Source organism: Cetorhinus maximus, chromosome 5 (assembly GCF_964194155.1).
Source record: "Cetorhinus maximus chromosome 5, sCetMax3.hap1.1, whole genome shotgun sequence".
NCBI lineage: Eukaryota > Metazoa > Chordata > Chondrichthyes > Lamniformes > Cetorhinidae > Cetorhinus > Cetorhinus maximus.
Window position 1 is genome coordinate 8,115,734 of NC_135883.1, and position 26,114 is coordinate 8,141,847.

The 26,114-nt window shown below is 44.5% G+C and overlaps 1 protein-coding gene across 9 annotated transcripts in view; it reads left to right on the plus strand.

Moving 5' to 3' along the window:
- dnmt3aa (DNA (cytosine-5-)-methyltransferase 3 alpha a) overlaps positions 1-26,114 on the plus strand; it is a 586,890-nt gene that overhangs the window by 393,763 nt on the left and 167,013 nt on the right. For all 9 annotated transcript variants that reach the window (XM_078541484.1, XM_078541483.1, XM_078541485.1 and 6 more), the window contains 3 exons: positions 504-611; positions 4,710-4,866; positions 21,809-21,955. In XM_078541484.1, the coding sequence (XP_078397610.1) occupies positions 504-611; positions 4,710-4,866; positions 21,809-21,955 (412 nt within the window). The remainder of the gene's footprint in view (positions 1-503; positions 612-4,709; positions 4,867-21,808; positions 21,956-26,114) is intronic.

A 26,114-nucleotide genomic window follows, 5' to 3' on the forward strand; every position in this document is an offset into this window, starting at 1 on the left:
TGCTCCTCTGCTCAAGTTCTGCAAGTGAAACATCGCAGATCCTTCTGCTCTTGAAGTGAGGGAATAAGCTATCTTAAATGCTTTGCTTCTTGAGGGCTGTGAACAAAGTGCATCAAATGCCTCTGTTCCTGCTGCGTGAGAATGACTTCCCCAGTGCTTCTTGATAACATTCCTCCGTTAGCCGTCAACACTTAAAACAGAATAACTGGCCATTCACCTCATTGCTCTATGTAGGATTTTAATTGGCTGTTGCATTTGCTTAGAGAGCAACAGTCTGTGTATTTAAGAGCAATTCACTATATGTGAAGTGTTTTGAGGTGTTTCTCAGAGACTTGATTAAAAAATCCTAGATAAATATGTCTCTCCCATTTCTTTCTTTTGTTTTTTTTCTACTTTTCCTCTGTCTCAGATACGTTGGGCTTCAGGTATGTGAATGAAGGGTCATAAGTACTTCTTTCAATGATTGTGATTACCACTGAGTTCAGTCTTCTCTGGTTTGACAGGTCTGTGTAGAAAAGCTGATGCCTTTGAGTTCTTTTTCTACTGCCTTTCACCAGCCAACCTATAGCAAACAGCCTATGTATAGGAAAGCAATTTTTGAAGTCTTACAGGTATGAAACCCATTCATTTATCTGTTCTTTAAACGCTTGTTCATTATTAATATATGTCACCAGCTTCTGTGGGTCTATTTTGATTGGGTTGGTCTCAATAAAAATAATCCTTTGATGTTTACCTGAAATGTTATGAAACTTAGCTATGGCATTTCAAGCACTGAAGCAGCAAGACCAGTGCTCTCAAGAATGGCCCATCCTGCTATATTTTCTAGAATCAGCCTTATTATTTATTCACAGCAAATTGGAATAGGCCTGCAACATGGAGCTTAATGGAGTGCAGGAAGCAGAAAATGTTACATGCTAACAAGTCTTAAATAATAGCACCTACAATAAAGCAGAGAGGTGTCAGCTGTGGCTCAGTTCATAGCACCCTCACCTTTGAGTCAGAAGGTTGTGGGTTCATGTACCACTCCCGGAAAAAAAAAGTCAAGAACTGTGAATGTACTCGAAAGAGTTACAATAAAGCAGAAGGAATGGGGCAGGAGGGTGCAGTAGACAAATCTCAGAGCATGAGTGAGCAGAAGTACATGACAGCTGTGAAGGGGTTGGAAGACCAGCTCCTTTCCGCCCTAAGCTGTTCAGCTGAGATTTGATCCTCATAAACTCTGCATTCAAAAGAAGGATCCTATCAGTAGCGTTTGGCACAGTATTAAAAAATAAATTTGGTTGTGAATCTCGAAGAGTACCATCTGTGCTGATGGAATGGACAGACAAGTGGGCAGGTGAAATTTTATGCAGAGAGATGTGAAGTGATTAATTTGGTAGAAATTATGAGGCGAGGCAATACAAAACAAAGGGTATAATTCTAAAAAGGGTCGAGGAACAGATGGACCTGGGGGTATATGTGCACGAATCATTGAAAGTGACAGGGCAGGTTGAGAGAGCGGTTATTAAAACATAGGGGATCCTGGGATGTATAAATAGGGGAACAGAGTACCAAAGCAAGGAAGTTATGATAAACCTGTACAAAACACTGGTTCGGCCTCAACTGCAGTATTGAACATATTACGTATGAACAAGGAGCAGGAGTAGGCCATTCAGCCCCTCGAGCCTGCTCTGTCATTTAATAAGATCATGGCCGATCTGACAGTGACCTGAAATCTGCATCCCGTCTACCCCCGATAACCTATCACCCCCTTGCTTACCAAGAATCTGTCCACCTCTGCTTTAAAAATATTCAAAGGCTCTGCTTCCACCACCTTTTCAGGAAGAGAATTCCAAAGACTCACGACTCTCCGAGTGAAAAAATTTCGCTTCGTCTCTGTTTTAAATGGGCGACCCCTTATTTTTAAGCAGTGACCCCTAGTTCTAGATTTTTCCACAAGAGGAAAGAAACATCCTCTCCACATCCACCCTGTCAAGCCCACTCAAGACCTTATATGTTTCAATCAAGTCGCCTTTTACTGTTCTAAACTCCAGCGGATACAAGCCTAGTCTGTCCAACCTTTCCTCATAAGACACCACACTTTGGGCACCACCCTTCAGGAAGGATGCCAAGAGGGTGTAGAAATGACTCACGAGAGTGGTTCCAGGGAATGGGACGAGGAACTTCAGTTGCGTGGATCAATTGGAGAAGCTGGGACTGTTCTCCTTCGAGAGCAGAAGGTTGTCCGCAGATTTGATAGAGGTAAAAGCAAAAAACTGCGGATGCTGGAAACCTGAAACAAAAACAGAAATGCTGGAAAAACTCAGCAGGTCTGACAGCATCTGTGGAGAGAGAAACAGAGTTAACATTTGGAGCCTGTATGACTCTTCTTCAGAGGCATTCTTGCTAAAGATGTTCAAAATCATGAGGGGTCTGGACAGAGTAGGTAGTGAGAAACTGTTGACATTATCAGAAGGATCGAGTAACAGAGGACACCGGTTTAAGGTGATTGGCGAAAGAAGCAACGGCGACGTGAAGAAAAGCCTTTTTATGCAGCGAGAGGTCAGGATCTAAATGCATTGCCTGAGGGTTTGGTGGAGGCAGATTCAATCATAGCTTTCAAAAGACAATTGGATCATTATCTGAAGAGAAAAAGTTTGCAGGGCTACAGGGAAAAAGCAGGGGAATGTGACAAGGTGAGTCAGCCTTGCAGAGAACCGAGACACAAATGGGCCAAATGGCCGCCTCCTGTGCTGTAACCATTCTGTGACTTATGCATGACGACTTAAGTAAACTATAATGCTGCATGAAGTACAAGGAGCTCTTAGACCAGTTACCATCAAACTTTTCATGATGGAAATTTTCTCACAGGAGTGAGCACTGGTGAACGCTCAGACTGCTGGGATGGTGGTTTTGGGCTTCAAATACCATAAAACGCTCTTCTCAAGCTCCAACACACTGGAGAATCAGATGGAGAGTCCAATTACACATAGATTTGCACTACACCCATTGTTGACCAGATGTCTACTCTTCCAAAAGGCACTAAAAAGGCTGTTGGAGTGCCTAGCAACAGAGCAATAGCTTGAGTTGGCATTGATGAAGGTGCCATCTCCAGCCTCCGTATTTAAATGATAATGGATTTGCTGAATAGTAGGCAGGACCAGCCGACCACTGCAGCAGTGGACTTTGCCAAAAAAGTTATTTGCCATTCCCTGAACCAAGACGAAGAGACACATGCCACCTCAAACCCAAGAGATCAAGAAGCCTGCTACCTTAATTACTCTTGCCACTGACAGAACACTTGGAGGAAGCAATAAGTTAGTTCTAGAGCACATATTTCATAATGGGAGATTTTCTTCAGCCTCTGTCCAGGCAGACTGAAATGCCTGACTGCAGCAGGTGTCAGCAAAGAAGGGTGAGTCGGAGTGTATGTGAGTGAGGGGTAACACTCAATTTTCTGTCAGTGATTTAAATGGAGCAAAGTCAAGAAGACTCCTTCGCAGACATGCAGACACTGACACCCGTCCACCATATTATGGGGGCCAGCTCTGAGATGGGTGGGAAGGCAGTGGGCTAGCCCCACCACTCCACCCGCTCCTGCCTTCAAATATGATGACGGGAATGGGGTGGCATAAAATCCCTCCCAGTGTATTGTCACCAAGGGGAAGCACTGCTGTAAAATACTTGAAGGCAATTGCACATTTGGACTGTAACGTTAGTTGTATTTTGTTTCAATTGTGTATAAAATGTAATGTTTTATTAAATCTAAGGATAGGCATTCATGATAGCTCAACTAGTGCACAAGGCAATGTTAGTCAAAATGGATTAGACCATGGCAATGTACAGATGTGGATGGGACTGTATTGGATGACTGAAAATTCCAAAAAACAACCATACTCACAAGATGTATGGCAGTGCTCAAGATCGGATTTTGGAAAGGCCTTCAACATTCTTCCTTGAAGAGCACAAAGAGAAATAAAATACTCTCCGGAAAACATTGAGAGGACTATATGTTAATAATGTAATAATAGACATTTATATCGCTGTGCGTTTATACACAGCCCAATCTCAACCACACACAGTTTGAATTCTCTTTTATATGGATAAATTCTGAGTTTCAACCGAAAGTTTATAATTTCATTCCAATCCTAACAAAGATATTGTTTCAGTAAAAAAAAATTATAGAAAAGTGCCTATGTTCTGAAAAAAAAGGGAATGGACAGTTGAATGTTTGTCCCTGTAAACTTGATGAATGACCTAAGGTAATTAATCATCTACTCTAAGAGGCACACAAAAATAGTAGAGGTTGACTTACCTTTTATATTAGTCTTTCATAGCTTCCTTCCCCTGTGATGTGGACAACTCATGATATAGGCATCATAGGCCTGGACCTGAACCTGAATTCTATCATGTACACCACAAACTGTAACTAAGAAAACTAATCCTGCATTTGGGTCTTGGCCATTATTACAACTGTTGTCACTTACAATAATGAGTAGGCTGAATAATGTGTCCATCATTTGAAAATAAAACGTATTGTGAAGGGAACTGTTTTATACGAATAATTTTAAATGGCGATTTATGCTAACCTTATACAAGTTGACTCATACAGTTGCAACCTTATGTGTGTTGTTGTCTGGGTCTTGTACGCTCAGAGATGTAAGCTGCAGCTTCAGGTTTCAAATTACCAAAAGATCACCCCGAATCTTCAATTTACCAATTTAAACCAGGTGGCAAGCAACAGAGCAGGAAAGCTCTTTCCAACACATTCTGGGAATGATGAGTTAGACACAGCCAAAGGCGTGGAAGCCCAAACCAAGCAGATGATCGAATGGGCTTCGGAAGGATTTCTGCCTTTGGGGCCAAAGGGTTTGGAACCACCAGAAGGTAAGATTGAGCATAGATTGGGAAAAGCTCCAACTAAACTGGTAACTAGATGTAGAAATTTTTCTCTCATGTAAATTACAGCGTTGTCACACATATGTTGCGATGAGAAATTTCTACTGATAATTATGCGTAGAGAAGAAGATAGCCTGGAAGAATATTATTGCTTTAAAAGAGAAAGCATCATCGTGATAATCTGGAAATTTCGGTTCCTGTGCTATTGAGGTTAATTGAGGGAGATTTAAGATTGTGAAGATTTTTTTTTAATGCATGATTTTACTGTTTTCAGTGTGTGTGATGCAATGTGGGTTACAACATCCACACAATGTATCACCCATTAAATGAAAGAAACGTGAATTAGTTCTGAACTGCTATTTGGAAGCATTTACACAGTTGAGCTGGTAGAATGGCCAATACATAGATTAACTGAATGAAACAACTGAAGAATAAAACACCTTGAATTAGTGCTTGGTGCACCAGTCTTCTTTGTATTGTTGGTTGCACAGCTAATTTCTCATTGGCAGCTTCAGCTTATTTGATCCGTCACAAGTTTGACATCTAGTTACTCAACTTCATACTGAGGCCACTTTGTAGGGTGAAGACATGGGACACGAAGGAGATGATAATATTTTTCCTAAAAAGCTGTACTGTTGTACTGTAAGGTATCTCCCAATTATTCAAGGCATACGAAGTGCTAATTGAAAACTTATGTGGCATGTTTGATAATTATGCTGCATATAGAATAGGATTAAATGTACCTGTGTGATGTCAATGCCCACAAGGGTCTTTTGATCTCCTCACATGGCTGCTGTTGGCCATTAGGAAAATGATGAAATTATTTGCCCCACTGCATAATTCAGTAAATTGCTGTCTCATATGGAATGAATGTTTTGAGACCCTAGATAATGGTGTGGGAGGAGGTAAATGGACAGGTGTTGCATTTATATAGCTGCCTGGGAAGAAGCGGTGACACGACAGAATAATGGACCAATGCTTCGTGGAGGGTACTATGCTCCTGAAAAGCAGAGAGGGGAGGAGAGAAGAAGATCTGCTTCACAGTGGCCTCACTTTGTAGGCGGTAGAAATTGTGGAAGAGCATTTGGCAAATGTAGAGGCTGATGGGTGGAAAGGGAAGGGTTGAAATCAGTGACCCAGGAATTGGGACAGGCACAGGCAGTTTCAACTGACAAAAATAAATACATGTCAAAATAGAGTATACGAGTATACAAACAATGATACAATAGAGTATACTCTACAAAATAGAGTATCCCAGAAGCAATGATAAATCGGGAAATGGAAGGGAGGGAGGAACTCAGGAAAATTACAATAACCAGAGAAATGGTACTGAGTAAATTGTTGGAGCTGCAGGCTGACAAGTGCCCAGGTCCTGATGGACTTCATCCTAGGATCTTAAAAGAAGTGGCTAGTGAGATAGTTGATGCATTGGTTTTAATTTTCTGAAACTCCCTAGATTCAGAGACGGCCCCATTAGATTGGAAGATAGCAAACGTAACTCCATTATTCAAAAAGCAAGGGAGACAGAAGGCGGGAAACTACAGGCCAGTTAACTTAACATCTGTCATAGGGAAAATGTTAGACGCTATTATTAAAGAAGCTATAGCAGGGCACTTGGATAAGTTCAAGGTAATCAGGCAGAGTCAGCACGGTTTTGTGAAAGGGAAATCTGTTTAACCAATTTATTGGAGTTCTTTGAGGAAGTAACGTGCTGTGGATAAAGGGAAACCAGTGGATGTACTGTACTTAGATTTCCAGAAGGCTTTTGATAAAGTGCCACATCAAAGGTTATTGCGTAAAATAAAAGCTATGGTATAGGGGGCAGCATATTGGCATGGATAGAAGATTGGTTGGCTAACAGGAAGCAGAGAGTAGGCATAAATGGGTCTTTTTCTGGTTGGCAGGATGTAATGAGTGGTGTGCCACAGGGATCAGTGCTGGGACCTCAACTGTTCACAATTTATATAAATGACTTGGACGAAGGGATGGATGGGATGGTTGCCAAATTTGCTGATGACACAATGATAGGTAGGAAAGTAATTAGTGAAGAGGACATAAGGAGGCTACAAAAAGATATAGCTAGGTTAAGTGAGTGGGCAAAGATCTGGCAAATGGAGTATAATGTGGGAAAATGTGAAACTGTCCATTTTGACTGGACGAATAAAAGAGAGGCATATTATCTAAATGGTGAGAGATTGCAGAGTCTCAGATGCAGAGGGATCTGGGTGTCTTAGTGCATGAATCGCAAAAGGCTAGTATGCAGGTACAGCAAGTAATTAGGAAGGGAAATAGAATGTTATCATTCATTATGAGGGGAATTGACTACAAAAATAGGGAGGTTATGCTTCAGTTATACAGAGTGCTGGTGAGTCCAAATCTGGAGTACTGTGTACAGTATTGGTCACCTTATTTAGGGAAGGATGTAAATGCTTTGGAAGCAGTTCAGAGAAGGTTTATCAGACTAATACTTGGAATTGGTGGGTTGTCTTATGAGGAAAGGTTGGAGAGGCTAGGCTTGTAATTGCTGCTGTTTAGGAGAGTAAGAGGCAACTTGATTGAAACATATAAGGTCCTGAGGGGTCTTGACAGGGTGGATGTGGAGAGGGTGTTTCCCCTTGTGGAAAAATCTAGAACTAGGGGTTACTCTTTAAAAATAAGGGGTCGCCCATTTAGAAGAGAGATGAGGTGAAATCTTTTCTACCAGAGAGCCGTGAGTCTTTGGAACTCTCTTCTTGAAAAGGTGGTGGGAGCAGAGTCTTGAATATTTTTAAGACAGAGGTGGATAGGTTCTTGGTAAACAATGGGGTGATAAGTTATTGAGAGTAGGCAGGATGCAGATTTGAGGTTACTGTCAGATCAGCCATGATCTTATTGAATGGCAGAGCAGGCTCGAGGGGCCAAATGGCCTACTCCTGCACCTCGTTCGTACGTTCGTATGGTCTGTGCAGCAAAGGTGGAATAACTGGGAGAAACAGAGGGGCGGGATAAAGCATAATCTATCCTTGAGGAAGCCTGTCATCTTGTACTAGAACACCTCCTACGTTTAAAAACATAGCACTGATAATTGACTTTATGCAATGTTAATGTGCAGGTGCCTAACCCATTAATATTAGTATGATATTCTTTTGCTGGTTTAGCAGCAGCCTTTTTAAAATATATGATTAATACTTCATTAACATATCAGACAGAGGAATCTAATAATGTGTTCAGCATTCATATGCTAATATTGCAAACAATAATTTCCAGGCTATCATTATTAGAACTGAATGTACTAGCAACAGAGAGCACCTCCACTATTAATGGCAAACTGAAAGGTGAATGGTTTAAGTTGACAACGTTCTATTATAGCTCGAGCTTTTTTTTAATACTTTAGGCGGAATTGTCCCAGATTTGCACTAAGGGCGGGTAAAACGACATTTTACTCACTGGCCGCGATGGTGGGTTTTCACACCATATCATCCCAAACCCAGCACATTATTTATGCATTCCCGGGAACCATGCCGTTTCCATGGCAGGCGGGCTCTCCTTCACCTGCCCGCCATCACCTCACCGCTTCATCACGCCAGGTGCCATATTTAAAGTCTAGCCGCACGCTCACATCTCAGTGCCTCCAGACCAGGGAAGGTGTCCATGAAAGGTAAGAAGACTGCAGCCTCCAGGTTTAGCGACGCATCATTGGAACGCCTTTTGGACGCCTTGGAGGCCCCGCTGCAATGTCCTCTACCCCCGCTCTGGCCGCAGGATGGGCAGCGGCGTATCCAACCAGGCTTGGGAGGCGGTGGCAGCTGTGGTCAGCGCCAGGGTCCTTCAAAAGAGGACCCAGTGCCGCAAGAGGATGAATGATCTCCTCCGTTTCACTCTTTTCACAGTCTCAACTCACACACTCTCAAACCCATCACACATCCACAAAGATCTCACTCACTGCCAGTTCAAGGGACGTCACTCATTCACTCTCTCACACACACCTTCATCCTCCTCATCCCGTCCATGGGACCACTCACCACCCACACATGCCAGGCATTTTATCATCTGGCCTGGCAGGTGTCCTGCTTACACTCTCTCCATCTCTATTCGTGAAGGACAAGCTGACACACAACAAGAGGGAGAGGTCACAGACTGGTGGAAGAATGCCTGAAATCGAGGTCCTCGTGGACTTTGAAAACAGAGCCATCCAGCTGGCCGGTGAGGATCTGGACCGTTCCTGTGCTGATGGTGCGGTTGGTGCTACTCTACCAAGTGAGGATCCAGCAATGCAACATCCATCAGACAACCAGGCTGTGAGTGATGTGTCCTGTTTCACAGGCCACTGCCATGCACTAATTATCTCCCCTTGCATTTGCAGACACATCTGGGAAACAACTGAAGGAGTCCACGGCCCAGGGCCTCCCATCAAGCCCAAAGAAACCTCTGACGAGGAACCTGAAGGCACCCTCCCTGAAGTCCCGTCACAGCGCTCACCCACACCCTCCACCAGCGCAGAGACACACACCTCGGTGGGACCTAGCTTTTGAATAGCCTCAGGATCACTTGATCCAGAGCAGGCGACTGCAGGGACTTCCCAGGCCTCCGGCACTCAGAGGACTGCTGGAGGCCAGAAATTTGCTGAGTCCAAGTCAGATGTCGAGCCTCTGGACTTGATCATGTTGCAAGGCAACATGCAAAGGCAAGCTCGGGAACATCAGGAAGGGATGTCCACTGCACTCCTCAGATTGCAGAGCACGATGGAGGAGTTCGTCTGCCTTCAGGCTGAGGTGATAGTGCTGTCAGGACAACACACCGAGGTCAACACTGGTAGGATGGCAGCCGCCATAGAGACCTTGGTCCAGGACGTCACTCCAGCACTGCTGAGTGGGCTCAACTCCATTGCTGGTGCCATAGTTGGCCTTCAACAGTGTGTACGTGAGAGGGGTATTGGGCAGCTCGAACCCGCTCCAACTACCCCTGCTCCTCAAGGAGTCAGCCTGGGGCCCTTGGACATCTATGGGGAGGAGGATCAGGAAGTGTTCCCCTTCCCCATGCCCCAGTCACCCCCCGCCCCCCCTCTGCCCGGGACCTTCCTTCCAGGTGACTCCAGGAGTGCCTGACCCATCCGAATCTCCACTGCCTGTGACATCAGCAGCTCCAGCCCCACAGACCGAGGAGGATGCCACTGCCACACAGCAGGACCCCGAAAGCAGGCCGGGGTCCCCCAAGCCTCGGTCCTCCAGAGGACACCCGTCAAGGTCATCACAGACAGGGTGTAGCAGTCAGCAGGCTGCCTCCACCTCCACAGTGGATGTCCGGGGAGCACCAAGATGTAGCAGCAGGGTTAGGAAGGTTAAGAAGATATAGTTGCATAGTCTGGGCTTGGGTGTTAATCACTTGTACATAATGTTCATTATTGTAAATAAACTTCAAGAATGTCTCCCTGCCTATGGCTCCTTCTTCTGATGAGCAGTGTTCATGTCACAGATGTGAAACCTTTCTGCACAAGATAAAGGCAGGCGTCTCAGTCCAGGGCCTCTTCCCTGTGCTTTGTGCAGCCTTTAGACCAAAGTTATGGTCTGCCTCACACTCCCTGGACACATTACTGATGCCTGCACCTCGATGGCGCTTATCATTGCTGCCAGAATGATGGCCCCCATCTCTTCAGCATTTGTGACCAGTGACGCTGTGCTCCTGAAGGGCGCAGGTGCTGAAGGCGGGCAAAGGATCAGATGCTTCTACAGCTTCATGGCTGCATTTCTATGATATGACCCTTATCACAGAGCGCAAGTGAGCTGCCCTTGGCCAGACAGCAGTCAGAAATTCTCAGAGGCTATCTGAAGACTTATGGAGTGTCCCCACTGCATGGCGTCATCATCTTCCTGCAACTGAGCGCCTGTTAGGGCCTCCACTGAGTCTCCATGACAGGAGCATTCTCACAGAGGGTATGCACCCTGCCATAAGCCAGGCTGGAGTCAAACGTTCACAAATGCGATGTGAGGATCTATGGGGTCACCTCACTGCATGTCATCATCATCCTCCACATATCCAGCAGCTATGAGGGCCTCCCGAGCCTGCCTGCCTCGTCTGGCCGGTGCAAGGGCCCCACCCCTGTCATCGCCACCTTCAAGGACCTGCTGACCCTCCTCCTCGTCAGTGTCCTCCACCTCCGAGGAAGCCTCCAGCTCCTGCATCTCCTCCTGCAGTAAAGGGTGCAGCAGGCGACGATGATAAGTGACATCCTCGGTGGACTATATTGCAAGACTCCACCAGACCGGTCCAGGCACTGCAACCTCATTTTCAGCATCCTGATCGTCTGCTCCACCAGGTTGCGAGTTGCAGCATGAGCCTCATTATACTTCATTCTGCTGCAGCCTGAGGCCGGCGTACTGGTGTTATCAGCCATATCCTCTGTGGGTAGCCCTTGCCCCCGAGGAGCCATCCCTTCAGCTTCTGTGGACCCTGGAATACGTCATAGATCTGTGACCGACTGAGAATGTAGGAGTCGTGCAGACTCCCTGGAAACCATGTGCAGACCTGCAGGATGCGTTTCTTGTGATTGCACACCAGCTGCATATTGATCGAATGGAATCACTTGCGGTTGATCTCGTTGACCGCGTGTTGCGACGGAGACCTGAGCGCCACATGAGTGCAATCGATCGCACCCTGCACCTGTGGGAAACTCGAGATCTGGGCAAATCCATTCACTCTTGCATCCTGGCTGCCCTGGTCCCAGGCAAAATGCACAAAGTTGCCCTTGCGAAGATGGCATCCGTGACCTCATGGATGCATTTGCAGGTGGAGGCTTGTGATGGCCCACAGAGTCACCTGTGGACCCCTGAAAGGAGCCACTGTTGTAGAAATTGAGCGCCGTGGTCACTTTCACGGCTACTGGCAGTGGCTGCCCTCCATGTCCCCGTGGTGCCAAATCCTGTAATAACTGGCAGATGTGACCGACCAGTTCCCTAGACATGCACAGTCTTCAGCGACACTGGTTCTTGGTCAGCGATGACTCACTGTGGCTCTTCGGTGGCACGTGCAGGAGCCTCAGCTTCCCCTTCTTCCTGAGGGTGCTGTTCCTCCCTCTGCACAGCCAGGCACCTCAGTCACTCTCTTCTCTGTTGTCTTTGCTCTCTGTACACCACAAGGCATGCAGCTAGGTCACCAGGCTCCATGATCCTGATATTGTACTCCTGCAGGATGACAGAGAGAGACATTTGGGTTAGCATGGGTGTACTAAGAACCTGTCTTGGTTAAGTGTGAAGGCCCCTTAACACATCGCGGAGAGTGCTGGCCACCACTTGGATGGACAGAGATTAGTGCGCAGTATGGCTGCCCAAAACCCCACCCACCTCCACCCCTACTCCACCCAACTGATCAACAGCAGCTTAGCCCATTGGACTGCATGCTGTGCTCTCAGCTCAGACGCAGGCATTCTCCTTACCCGCACTGCAAGACTGCACTGTTAGCTTGAACCATCAGGGAGACTGGTCCAAACCGGGATGCTGACATTGCAAGGGGCTGTGAGTGTCTCCGCCATTGACTGCTCCATGGCCAACTTTAGGAAGGAGATTATACAATGTGTGCAGTCGTCCAATTGTTCTGCAGCCCACTAAAATGCTCATTATGTTGCAGTCTGTGCTCGAGGGGTATAAAGCTCTGGAGCACTTGGTGGCACCTTGATGCCTCTGTGTTGCTTGACTGGGCAGATAAACTAGAAGCCTGACTCCACTCATATTAACGGCTGTGCCTGAACTGTCTCAGTTGCAAATTCATACCACCAAACACGCCAGACGCTGGTGGGAATGGAAAATCCCAGCCTTTGTCTTGTGTTTATGGGCAAGTTTCCATAAGGGCAGGCTAAGTCTCCAATAATCCAAAGCCTGCACCCTCTAAAATGCAGAAGACAAAATGGCTTGGAAAATCCGTAGGAATGTAATCTTGGTGCTTATCAGCATTTACAGATAAAGAAGGTCTCTGAACATCAGTGGCAATTTTATGTAAATGGAAGGATAACAATGGAATGCTGAGACCAATCAGAAATTCCACCTTTTCCACCAGAGCTGAACCTGACTGAATTCATCCCTGTATACATGTCGGGAGTTGCTCAATACAATGAGTGATTGAATTTAGATTTTTTCTTCTTAGCCCTGTGCTGCTGCTGATCAATGATTTTAGATTGGAACTTTTTTGCACTCTTCCTTCATTGTGACTTTACCCTGGGCTTCCCTCAGGCATTCCCATATGTATGACCAGATTATGGGGGTAGGAGTAAAATTGAAGAGGAAATGAGAGAGGCACACAAGACAATGCTGCAGGAGCTAGGATGATGGTTTCCACCTGAGTTTAGAGACTGCACTGTTTATTGCAGAACATGCCTGAAAGGTATACATAATAAAAAAAATGTCTCTCCTGGGCTGATATTCCAAAGGTTAGAAATTTTTATGTCCTGCTGAAAAGAGATAGAAACTGACCTATACAGTAATGGGCTGCGAATTAGAAGTCAGAAGGAGACTACAGTTCAGTTCAATTGCATTCAGACTTCCATACCTCCTTTCAAATACTCTCTGTACTCCACATCTCAGTGAAAGTCAGAGCAATTCTCAATTCCTTTGTGACATGAGTCCTTTCAGGCTACAAGTTCTGACTTCTAATTCTCAGCCCATTACTGTGTATGCCAGTTTCTATCTCAGCAGGGCATAAAAAATTTCTAACCTTTTGATCTCAGCCCAGGAAAGACTAGTTGGCTGCCCTTGGGTGCAAGCTTCATGACAAAGACCATCTTGTAATATTGGTTCCAGCACACAACTACCTGAACTTTTTAAATTGCAAGGGATTCCATTCCCCTGTCGTTCAGGTGGTATTTGTGAATGCTAAAGATTGTAGAAACTGCCACCATGTCTTCATGAGGGAGTAATACCAGGAGGAAGAGACAGAAGCAACATCTGTTCAATATAGGACAAAGCAGCCCGCTTGATTGGCATGTCATCCATCCCTTAAAAATTCACTCCCTCCACCACCGATGCACAGTGGCAGCAGTGTGTACCATCTACAAGATGCACTGCAGCAATTCCCTGAGGCTCCTTCAACAGCACCTTCCAAACTCGCAAATTCCACCACCGAGAAGGACAAGGGCAGCAGGCACATGGAAACACCACTACCTGCAAGTTCCCCTTCGTGCCACGTGCCATCTTGACTTGGTACTATATTACCATTCTTTCCCTGTTGCTGGGTCAAAGTTCTGGAACTCATCCCTAACAAGATGATTTGCTTCCACTCCAATCCAATGAGTTCTGAGATGGCTGATAAGTCCAATGTGTGATCTGCAGGCTCTGTCACATGCGAGGTAGGTGGTGCTTGAAGGGTTGGGTACATGGGTTGTTTGGAGGTTTGCGATCTTGCTCCAATGCCTCAACTTCACTTCTGCACATTCGCGACAAAGTCTTCGATGCCTTCCCGGATGAGCCTTCTCCATTTTGGTTAGTCACTAGGCAGGGGCTCCCATGAGTCAGCAGGGATGTTTGATCTCTTCAGGGATGCTTTGAAGACTTCTCCTCCTGGGAGCCTCCTTTTGCTACAGAGTTCCGAGTAGAGCAGATGCTTCTGGAGTTTGGCGTTGGGTATACAATCTACATGCCTCACCCAGCAGAGAAAGTTTGCGTGATTGGCGCCTCGATGCTGGGCAAATTAGCTTGGGAGAGGACGCTGCTGTTGCATTTCCTTTCTTGCCATTGGATTTGGAGGATCTTTGCAAAGGCACCACTAATGGTACTTCTCCAGTGCTTTGAGGTGCCTGCTGTAGGTTGTCCAAATCCCCAAAGCTTAGAGGTGCACACAGATCACTGCTAACCAATTAACCATGACCTTAGTCTTGGGTTTGAGATTCTGGTCCTCAAATACTCTTTTCCTCAGTCAGCCCAAGGTGAGTTGACCTATTGGAGGTGATGATAAATTTTGTCATCTATGTCTGTTTTCATTGAAAGGAACCTTCCAAGATACAGAAGGTGGTCCACATTTTCCAGGATCTCGCATTGACCCTAATTGATATGGGGGTACGGTGTTTTGCTGTGGGAGCTAGTTGGAAGAGGACCTTAGTTCTCTGGCTATTTAGTGAAAGGTCTATTTTCTCATATGCTAAGGAGAAGGAGTCAACAAAGACCTGGAGCTCAGTTCCTGAGTAAGCGCACATCATTTGCATACTGGAGCTCAATGGTTGAAGTTGGAGTGGTTTTGGTTTTGGATTGAAGGTGGTGTAGGTTGAACAGTTTCCGTCTGTCCTGCAGATTACCTCCATGCCTGTTGGTGATTTGCTAGAGGTGAGGTGCAGTATTGCAATGAGGAAAATGGAGGAGAGAGCTGGTGTAATGACACAACTTTGTTTGACCTCGGTGTTTACTGAAATAAGGTTTATGGTGGTCCTTTGGTAAGAATCTCAGAGTGCATGTCATTGTGGAGTAGGAGGCGGATGGTGCCAAATTTGAGGCGGATATTCCATAAGCCTTCGGAGTTGACAGTCAAAACCGCATATGCAGCTCTTGGTGCTGCTCCTTGCATTTTTCTTGAATTTGCCTTGCAGTGTAGATCATATCTGTGGTGCCTCTTGATGGCTGAAAACCACATTGTGACTCTACAAGGAGTTCCTTGGCCACTGGGAGGAAGCAGTTGAGTCTGATCCTTGCAGTGATCTTTGTGGCAGACAGCAGGGAGACTCCCCTGTAGTTTACGGCAATCAGATTTGTCTCGCTTCTTGAAGAAAATCATGATCACAGGCTGATGTAAACATCCTTGTCTAATGCCAGACTTTTCCGTTCCATTATTTGTCAGTCAGGCAATCTCAGTTGTCTTGGTTAGCCCTGTCTAAGTGAAATCTCATAACAATGTAAGAAATAAGAGGAGGAATAGACCATATGGCGCCTTGATCATTCTTTGCCATTCAATACATTCAACAACCTTCAAAATCCATGTGGACAACATCCACTGCACTATCCTCATCAATCCTCCTTGTTACTTACTCAAAGAATTCTATTTAGTAAGACACGATCTTACCCTAACAAAACCAGAGCATACTTTGCCACTCAATACATTCAACAACCTTCAGAATTGTGTATGTTTCAACAAGATCATCCCCTCATTCTCCTGAACTCCAGAGAGGAGAGGATCAATTTACTCAGCCTTTCATCATAGGGCAACCTTTTCATCTCAGGAACCCGTCCAGTGAGCCTTCACTGTACTGCCTCTGGGGCAAGTATATCTTTCCGTAGGTATGGAGAACAAGCTGTGCACAGTACATCAGGTGCGGTCTCACCAAAGCCCTGTAAAAATGCAGCAAGACTCCTATGTCCTTGTACTTCAGTCCACTTGCAATAAAGGCCATTTGCCTGCCTAATTTCTTGCTGTAATTAGAACCAGAGAAAAGTTACAGTGCAGAAAGAGGGCATTCTGCCATCGTGTCTGCGGCAGCCAAAAAGATAAAAAAAGAATCTAGCTGCTCATTTTAATCCCACTTTCCAGCACCTGGTTACAGGTTACAACGTTTCAGGTGCAGATCCAGGTACCTTTTAAATGAGTTGAGTGTTTCAGCTTCAACCACCAGGTTAGGCAGTGAATTCTAGATGCTCACCACCCTCGGGGTGAAAAGGTTCTTCCTCATGTACCCTCTAATCTTTCTACCAATCACCTTAAATCTATGTCCCCTGGGAATTGACCCCTCAGCTAAGGGAAGCAAGTCTTTCCTGTCTACCCTATCTAGGCCCCTGATAATTTTATACACCTCAATTAGGTTACCCCTTAATCTCTTCTGTTCTAAGGAAAACAAACCTAGCCTACCCAATCTCTCCTAATAGCTGCAATTTTCAAGCCCTGGCAGCGTTCTTATAAATCTCCTCTGTACTCTCTCCAGAGCAATTATTTCCTTCCTGTAATGTTCCAGAACTGTACACAAAATTTCAACTGTAGCATACAGTTCCATCATTACATCCCTGCTTTTGTATTCTATACCTCGTCCAATAAAGGAAGGCATTTCATATGCTTTCTTGACCACCTTGTCCACCTGTCCTGCCACCTTCAAGGACCTGTGGATATGTACTCCAAGGTCTCTCACTTCCTCAACCCCTCTCAATAGCTTCCTGTTTATTGCTTATTCCCTTGCTTTGTTTGCCCTCCCCAAATGCATTTTATGGATTAAATTCCATTTGCCACTATCCCAAAAACATTCTGTGAACTCCTCATCTATGCTACCTTTGCCCATCTGACTTTTCCAGTCTATATATAGATTAAAATCCCCCATGATTATTGCTGTACCTTTCTGGCAAGCTCCCATTATCTCTTCTTTTATACTCTGTCCGACTGTGTAGTTACAATTAGGGGGCCTGTACACCACTCCCACAAGTGACTTCTTGCCTTTATCATTCCTCATCTCAACCCAAACCGCTTCTACATCCTGGTTTCCTGAACTTAGGTCATCCCTCTCTAATGTGTTAATACCATCGTTAATTAACAGAGCCACCCCTCCACCTTTTCCTAACTTCCTGTCCTTCCTAAATGTCATGTACAAGGCTCCAATCTATGTCACCCTGTAGCTATGTCTCTGTAATGGTTATCGGATCGTACTTATTTATTTCTATTTGCGCTATCACTTCATCTGTTTTGTTTCAAATGCTATGTGTGTTTAGATACAGAGCCTTTAGTTTTATCCTTTTATTATTTTTGCAGTGTCTAGCCTTATCTGCTGATTTACTCTTAGATTTTACATTTCTGTCACAGTCTGTTTATCACTTCCCATATTAATATCTGTCTCTCTTGCCTTGTCTCTACTCTGTCTTTTGTCTTTTTGCCTCTGTCATAAGCTTTCTTTTTCTGCTTTATCTTGGCCTGTATGCTTCTGCATAACCAGGGGGCTGCAGATTTGGTGGTACCACCCTTTTTCTTTGTGGGGACATGTCTACATTGTGCCCATAGAATCTCACCTTTGAATGTCTCCCACTGATTTGACAGCTTTTCCTTCTAATCACTGTATCAAGTCCCCACTCGCCAGCTCACCTGTCAGCTTTGTAAAATTTGTCTCCCCCCCACCAATTTAGAACTTTTACTCCTGTTCTACCTTTGTCTTTTTCCATAATGATGCTAAATCTAACTATATTATGGTCACTGTCTCCAAAATGGTTCCCCACTGCTTTTCATCCACTTGCTCAGCTTCATTTCCTAAGACAAAATCTAGAATTGCTCCCCCTCTCGTTGGGCTTGTGGCTAAAAAAGTTCTCTTGAATGCAGTTCAAGAATTTTGCACCCTCTGTGTCCTTCACACTGTTCATATCTCGCTTGATATTAGAGTAGCTGAAGTCCTCAATGATTACTGCCCTATTCTTTCTACACTCAGAAATCTGTCTACATATTTGGTCTTCTAACTCCCTCCCACTATTTGGGGGTCTATAGTGCACTCCTAGCAGTGTGGCTGCTGCTTTTTTATTTCTGAGCTCAACCAATGTGGCCTCATCTGATGATTCGTTTAGTATATTATCCCACCTCACAGCTGTCATAGATTCTTTAACTAATAATGCTACACCCCCACCATTTTTATCTCCCTCCCTATCCTGCCTGAAAACTCTATATCCAGGTATGTTGAGCTGCCATTTTTGCACCAAGTTTCCATTAGTGGATGATATAGTGGATGATATCATGCTGCCATGTGTCTATCTTAGCCCTTAGCTCATCAGCTTTATTTACTATGCTCCTTGCATTTACATATATACCTTTTAACACTGACAAATTCCTGTGCTGTACACTTTTTAACCTGTGCTGCTTCTGTCCTTTCGAGTCACTCACTATTTCTCCTTCCCCCATTCCCTGCTCTGAATTTGCCCAGGTTTCCTCCCCCTACCAATCTAGTTTCAACCCCGCCCCACCACTCCCCCAACAGCACTAGCAAATTTCCCTGCGAGGTTACTCTTGCCAGTACTGTTCAGGTTGTTTACTGTACCGGCATGCTAACTTTTTCTGTTCCTTGTACGAGAACACCCAAGTCTTTCTGAACATCAATATTTACAAGTTTCATATCTTTTAAAAATATTCTGTTTTTCTGTTTCTACCAGCAAAGTGAATGACTTCCCACTTTCCCACATGATACTTCTGCCACCCTGTTGCCCACTCACTTAACCTGTCTATGTCTCTTTGCAGCTTCTTTGTGTCCTCCTCAGGTATTAACATTCTGATCTAGCTTTGTATTCCCAACAAACTTGGATGCATTATTCTCAGTCTCCCCTAGCCTACTTTATTTTCCCCTATTAGTACCTCCCCCTCCCCAAATGCATTTCTCACCCACATTATCTTCTAATACCACTGGCTGCTATGATATTTCCTCTTAATGGCGGGCTGACCATTGCCCCAATCCCCATATCTCTGCTGATCTGAATTGTCCATCCACGCCAGCACTCCACCAAACCCACTGGCTGAATTTTTCAGCCGTCAGCACTCGTACCACACCCCTCATTGTGACATGGTTTCCCAGGCATGGCCGCAACACACTAAACAGCAAACCGCCTGCTCTGTACCACTCCTCCCTGCCATCGTCCCTCACCTCTGTTGTCCCAATCCTCATTCTCTTCATGCTCCTCTTCTCCTTCCCCTCCTCCTCCTCCTTCCCTTCCTCCATTCTGTACCACCTTCCTCCTCTTCATCCTTACTCCATCCATGCATCCTCTCCAGCTTGCTCCTCTTCACTCTCCTATGCCCACTTCCTTACTTCATGCCTCCCCTTTCTCTTCTCTAGCTTTATCCCTTCCCCTACTTTCCTCCTCTCTCTCCTCCACTCCATCTTTTCCTCTCTTCCACCTTCCTGCCCTCTCCAAACATTTCCCTGCCTCCTTCCCCATTCTCCTGTGTTTTTTTTTAAGCTCTCCCATAAGCACCCCTGCTGTGCTTCAAACACATCCATTCAGTTCAATTTGAGCAACCGGAAAGCAAGAATTGCAGCCATTGACATTGGGTTTAAACTGGCCCAGCTCTGTGAGCAGTCTTTCAGCTGTTTCTTGCAATCTGTTTTCTGTATTTACTATTGGCAACTGCTGTGTTTTCTCTCCTTGCTGCTTGTCATTGGCATTCAGCTGACAGCAGACGGGGGGCCATGCCATATGGTCTGAGGGGGTGGGTGGCGATCCCTCCTTCTCAAGTATCTGTACCCAATGGTAGGACCCGCCAATGGCAAGTGAGGGACCTGCAGAAAGCCTCCCCCCATCCCCTCCCCCTCCCCGGCCACCCTCCTTGCCATTTACAGCAACTCCCCTTCACCCCCCCACCCATCACCAGGGCCTCCCTGACTGACCCTGGTGATCCAACTCCACTTACCTGTGTTACGGAGTTCCAGCAATGATCCTCAGCCTCAGGCCGACTGCAGTACCGGCAATGGCCATCACTCTTGGTGGAGCTGCCGGCCTCTGATTGGCTGGCAGCTCTAGGAGGTAGGACTTCCACCTTACAAGAGAAGCTGATGCCAGAAATTCCCCCTACACGAGCCGGGAGCTCTCATGGCAGCCAGCGGGCTGTCTGATTGGGATTTAGTCCCAAGGGGGCTCCCAGATATAGCTGCCATGGGATTGCCATTTGCTTTTCAGCTGGACGACAGGCACACAGCCACAACCATTAAATTCCACTGATTATTTCTACTTCATTGACCATTCTTTAAGCTCCCTCTCATGCTGCAGAGGTCATTTGGCACCTTGGAATGCCATTGCAGCAGAGGTAGCTTCAAGAATACCTGCTCAAAATTAAGGTGAGAATTTGCAAGGAGCTTCTGGTAAAGTGGTAGAATATTTCTAATCCACTAAATCCCATTCAAAAACAGAAGGCGTAGAAAGTTCAGTTTCACCTCTGCTACCTTTATGATACCGTTCTAGATTCAACTGTGGACAGCATAAATAACATAATATTTGGTGAGGATACGTTATTAATTTATTGTGAATTAAATGTTCATTATCATGAAAGATGTTACCATGTTGCAGCTATATGCCTCAGCCCCCAAGTAGGAGAGCACCCCAGTCCATTAAAATATACATTTTCCACTTACAACCCAAGCGACCGTGTTCCTTCTCCAACTAAGATTGCCAATTTTGTGCTGGATCCCATGTCCACTAAAGAACTCAGTTGAGAATGGTGAAAGAAATTTTACATAGAACCTTTACAACCACCAGAAAGATGAGAGTTTTCATTTTTTCAAGGTATCCAAATTCAGCAAACATTCCCAGATGATCTGTAACACAGTTAGACCCAGATTACAGCTTTACCCCACACGCAAACTCAAAAGAGCATGTCCTCCTACACCAGGATGACATTTCACAGCCAGTCACCATGCAGCCTCTCTGAGTGAGATAGACAGCTCAGTAACAACTCATGTCAAGTTACAAGTACTTTTTGCTACTGCCCATGTTCATCACCAGCTGGATTCAAAATGCCCAATTTTTTTTCCACGTGAGACTCTTCCAACTTTCAAAGGAAGGAGACATTTATCCTACAAGTCAGCTCTGGATTTGAACCATTCCCTGCAAAATTGCCTTAAAAGAAGAAAAAGTTGGAAATATAGAAATCTATAATTAGGATTAAATAGTATTGCTGGGAAGTTACACAATATCTTAACCAAATCTGAGGATAGATTCCTAGACCATTGATGGACAATCCTGTCAGTGACATTTTGTAACTAGCCAATCACCAAATCGGAAAGACATGGCTATGAGGATGTAACATTCAATCTTGCACAGAGGCACAAAACAACCCGCCCAATAACTTCAATGGAAAACAGAATTGGACAGGGTGTATAACAGGCAGCCAATCCACCAATGCCCACGAAGTTGAATTTTACCCATGTGTTTATGAACATCATCAAACCTGTCAACATTCCATCGCTGTACAATACTGCCTTTTGTAGTCTTTGCATGGCTTTGTCCTGTATTTAGTAACAATGATGTTCTTTGATTTTCAGAAGAACGAAATCCTTACAAAGAGGTTTATACAGAGAGTTGGGTGGAGCCTGAAGCTGCTGTTTATCCTCCGCCTCCCCCAGCCAAAAAACCAAGAAGAAGCACAGAGAAGCTAAAAGTCAAAGAAATCATAGATGAACAAACTCGAGGTACGAACCTGTTGTTCAAACGATTTGTTTAACAAGTATTGAATGGAATGCAAAGAGAATCAGAATCCTTTCAGAAGAAAGAAAAATGGGAAACTAATTTTGAATATTCAAACTAATTCTTGGAACAATATATATATATATATATATGACCTCTGATGTTTGGTCTTTGTCTATATGCCACAAATGGACTGATCTACCTCCACATAAATACCATTACGTCAGTAGCTGGATTTGGCAAAGAATCATTGATTTCACCCACACAGTCATACATGCACTCTTGTTCAATGCTTGAACTTAGACTGTCTTCACTCACTTAATGTGTGATTCATTTGTGATCAGCAGTATACCATAACACAGCCGCACAGTGCCTTCAATTAAAGGTAGCCTACTGTAGTAGCAGTCTTTCACCCAGAAAGACACATTCTGAATAGCTCCTAGAATATCAAGGTTAGCCTCTACAACTGGGGCTAATCATATCCATGCACTTCCTTTTGTTTAAAGTCTTACACCTCATCTTGAGCTACCTTAGTGATTGAAGTGCATGAGATGGCTGGTTGTTTATTGCAATAAGAGCCTGAGGAGCCAGACATTTCATGACAGCTAAATACTGTCATGGATCTGCTGCAGGCTGCACCACCTATGCTGCTGCACTGCACTACTTCCTTTCAGCCACATGCATGAGATGTCTGACTTGAAAGCTTGCGTATGAAGCTATCCTGTGTGACAGCACCATTATGCATATTCATTCCTGATGTACACACTTGATCTACTGGAAAGCAGATTAAATTATATCAATGAGATGAGCAATACTTTGTGTAATGCTTATCAGTCATCCAGCCCCAATGCCATTGAGGTCAGAGGAAGGCAGCTCTCTCCATTCTAGCACCTAGACCTGTATAGCACAGGACTGTCCTTAGGGCCTCAATGCAAATTGTCCAAATTTGCAGATGATACCAAAACTAAGAGGGGCAATAAAAATGAAGGAGACAGCCCAGAAATAATAGAATGAGTGAAAAAATGTGCTAATGAAATATAATTGAAATTTAAAGCCAGGAGGAGAGGTCAAACAATATATTCCCTGGAATTTAGATGGTTAAGGGGTGACTGGATCAAACCTTTCAGGATATTAAGGGGAACAGATAGGGTAGATTGGGAGAAAATATTTTTTGCCTGTTGAGGACTAGAAGGCATCGTCAAAACATTAAAGCCACATCTTTCAAGAGTGAAATTAGAAAATGCTTCTTCATGCAAAGGGTGATAGAAGTTTGAAATTCTCTTTTGCAAACATTAATTGATGCTGGATCAATTGTTAATTTTAAAACTGTGTTTGGTACATTTTTGTTAGCCAAAGATATTATGGAATATGGAGCAGAGGTGGGTATATGGAGTCAGATTCCAGGTCAGCCATGTTCCTTTGTTCTTAATGCAGAGAAATATAAATTTCTGCAGATAGGGTGAAAAAAATGGAAAACCCACATAGTTTTTTTTAATTCATTCATGGGATGTGGGCATCATTGGCTAAGCCAGCATTTATTGCTCATCCGTAAATGCCTTTCAGAAGGTGGTGGTGAGCTACCTTCTTGAACCACTGCAGTCCATGTGGTGTAGGTACACCCACAGGGCTGTTAGGGAGGGAGTTCCAGGATTTTGATCCAGCGGCAGTGAAGGAATGGTGATATATTTCCAAGTCAGGATGGTGTGTGGCTTTGAGGGGATCTTCCAGGTGGTGGTGTTCCCATGTGCCTGCTGCCCTTGTCCTTCTAGATGGTTGTAGGTTTGGAAGGTGCCACCCAAGGAGGCTTGGTGAGTCCCTGCAGTACATCTTGTAGATGGTACACATTGCTGCTACTGTGCTTCAGTGGCGGAGGGAGTGAATATTTGTGGATGGGGTGCTGATCAAGCGTCCTGGGTGATATCAAGCTTCTTTAGTGTTGTTGGAGCAAGTGGAGAGCATTCCATCACACTCCTGACTTGTGCCTTGTAGATGGTGGACAGGCTTTGGGTATTCATGAATATACTCCATGATTAGTGTTTAAGTAGCTCTGGATGACATTGAAAGTCTTTGTTGACTCAATGCTCAACTTATCCAATCATTGCCGCAATCAACTAAGGGATGATGCAGACATTCTAGTTAAAGAAGAGGATTGTGAAATATTAGATACAATAAGCATAGTGATAGAGGAAGTACTGGAGGGACTGTCACCCTGGAAGATGGATAAATCATCAGGGCCAGATGGATTGTATCCCAGGCTATTAAAGGAAGTCAGGGAGGAAATAGCAGATGCTCTGAGGATCATTTTCCAATCCTCACTAGATACAGGCAAGATACCAGAGGATTGGAAGTCTGCGAAAATTGTACCATTGTTTAAAAAGGGTGCGAGTGTAGGCCAAATAATTATAGGCATTCAGTCTGACTTCAGTGGTGGGAAAATTATTAGAATCAATTCTGAGAAATAGGATAAACTGTCAATTAGAAAGGAATGGATTAATCAGTGATAGTCAGCATGGTTTTGTTCGGGGAAAGTCATGTCAACTAATTTAATCAATTTTTTGAGGAAGTAACAAGGAGGATTGATGAGGGTAGTGCAGTGGATGTTGTCTACATGGATTTTAGTCAGGCCTGGATTGGACAAAGTACCACATGGCAGACCGGCCAGAAAAGTAAAAGTCCATCGGGTACAGGGGAAGGTGGCTAGTTGGATCTAAAATTGGCTATGTAGTTGATTGAGCTGTAAACTCCAGAATGATATCAATGGTTTGGTTGAATGGGCGGAAAAGTGGCAGATGGAATTCAATCCAGAAAAGTGTTAGGTAATGATTTTGGGGAGGGCAAACAAAGCTCAGAAATACACAATAAACGGGAGGATATTGAGAGGGGCAGAGGAAGTGAGAAACCTTGCAGTGCATGTCCACAGGTCCTTGAAGGTGACAGGACACGTGGATAAGATAGTAAAAAAAAAGTTTATGAATGCTTTCCTTTATTGAATGAGGTATTGAATACAAAAGCAAGGATGTAATAATGGAACTGTATAAAACGTTGGTTCAGCCACAGCTGGAATTTTGTGTACAGTTCTTGTTTCCACATTACAGGAAGGACATTATTGCTCTGGAGAGAGTATAGAGGAGATTTACAAGAATGTTGCCAGGGCTTGAAAATTGCAGCTATGAGGAGAGATTGGATAGGCCTGGGTTGTTTTCCTTAGAACAGAGGAGGCTAAGGGGTGACCTAATTGAGGTGTACAAAGTTATGAGGGGCCTAGATAGGGTAGACAGTAAAGACTTGTTTCCCCCACCTGTGGGGTCACTTACCAGGGGACATAGATTTAGGGTCATTGGTAGAAGGATTAGAGGGGGCATGAGGAAAAACTTCTTCATCCAGAGGGTGGTGTGTGTTTGGAATTCACTGCCTGGTTTGCTGGTGAAGACAGAAACACTCAACTCATTTAAAAGGTACCTGGATCTGCACCTAAAGTGCTGTAACTTGCAAGGATACGGACCAGGTGCTGAAAGGTGGGATTAGAATGAGCAGCTAGTTTTTTTTTGGCTGGCGCAGACACGATGGGCTGAATGGCCTCTTTCTGTACTGTAACATTTCTATGGTTCAATGCATAGACTACATTGAAAAAACAGTAGAATGTAAGTGATAGGAAATCACCATCAAACTGTATGGTGCTCTGCTCAGATCACACCTTGATTGCTGAGAAAGAAAAAGATTGAAGCATTGGAGGCTGTGTAGCGAAGATCCATTTGGCTGATCTCTTGTGACAGGGGTCTAGAGAAAGACTAGAGAAACATCAGCTTTTTAGCCAGGAAAGAAGGCATCCAAGAGGTGACTATTGAGTCATATAAGATTGTTGAGGGAATGAGAAAGGTAAATCAAGAATACTACTTTAAATTAAACTGTGAATTAACTATCAGACTAGTAAAAAGTGATTTGGAAACTGCTATTTGGAAGCTCTACTTCATACAGAGAATAATTACCACATAGAATGGACTTCAGATGGATGAATCGAGGCAAAAACTGGAATCAATTAGAATAACAGTGGGAATAGGGTCTGGTTTTTCTGAACAGATAAATTATTTGGACAAATGGCCTTCCTCATCTGTAGGTATCTTGTAATCTTTGGAGAGCAGGTGCATGTCGAATGCACAAAGAAAT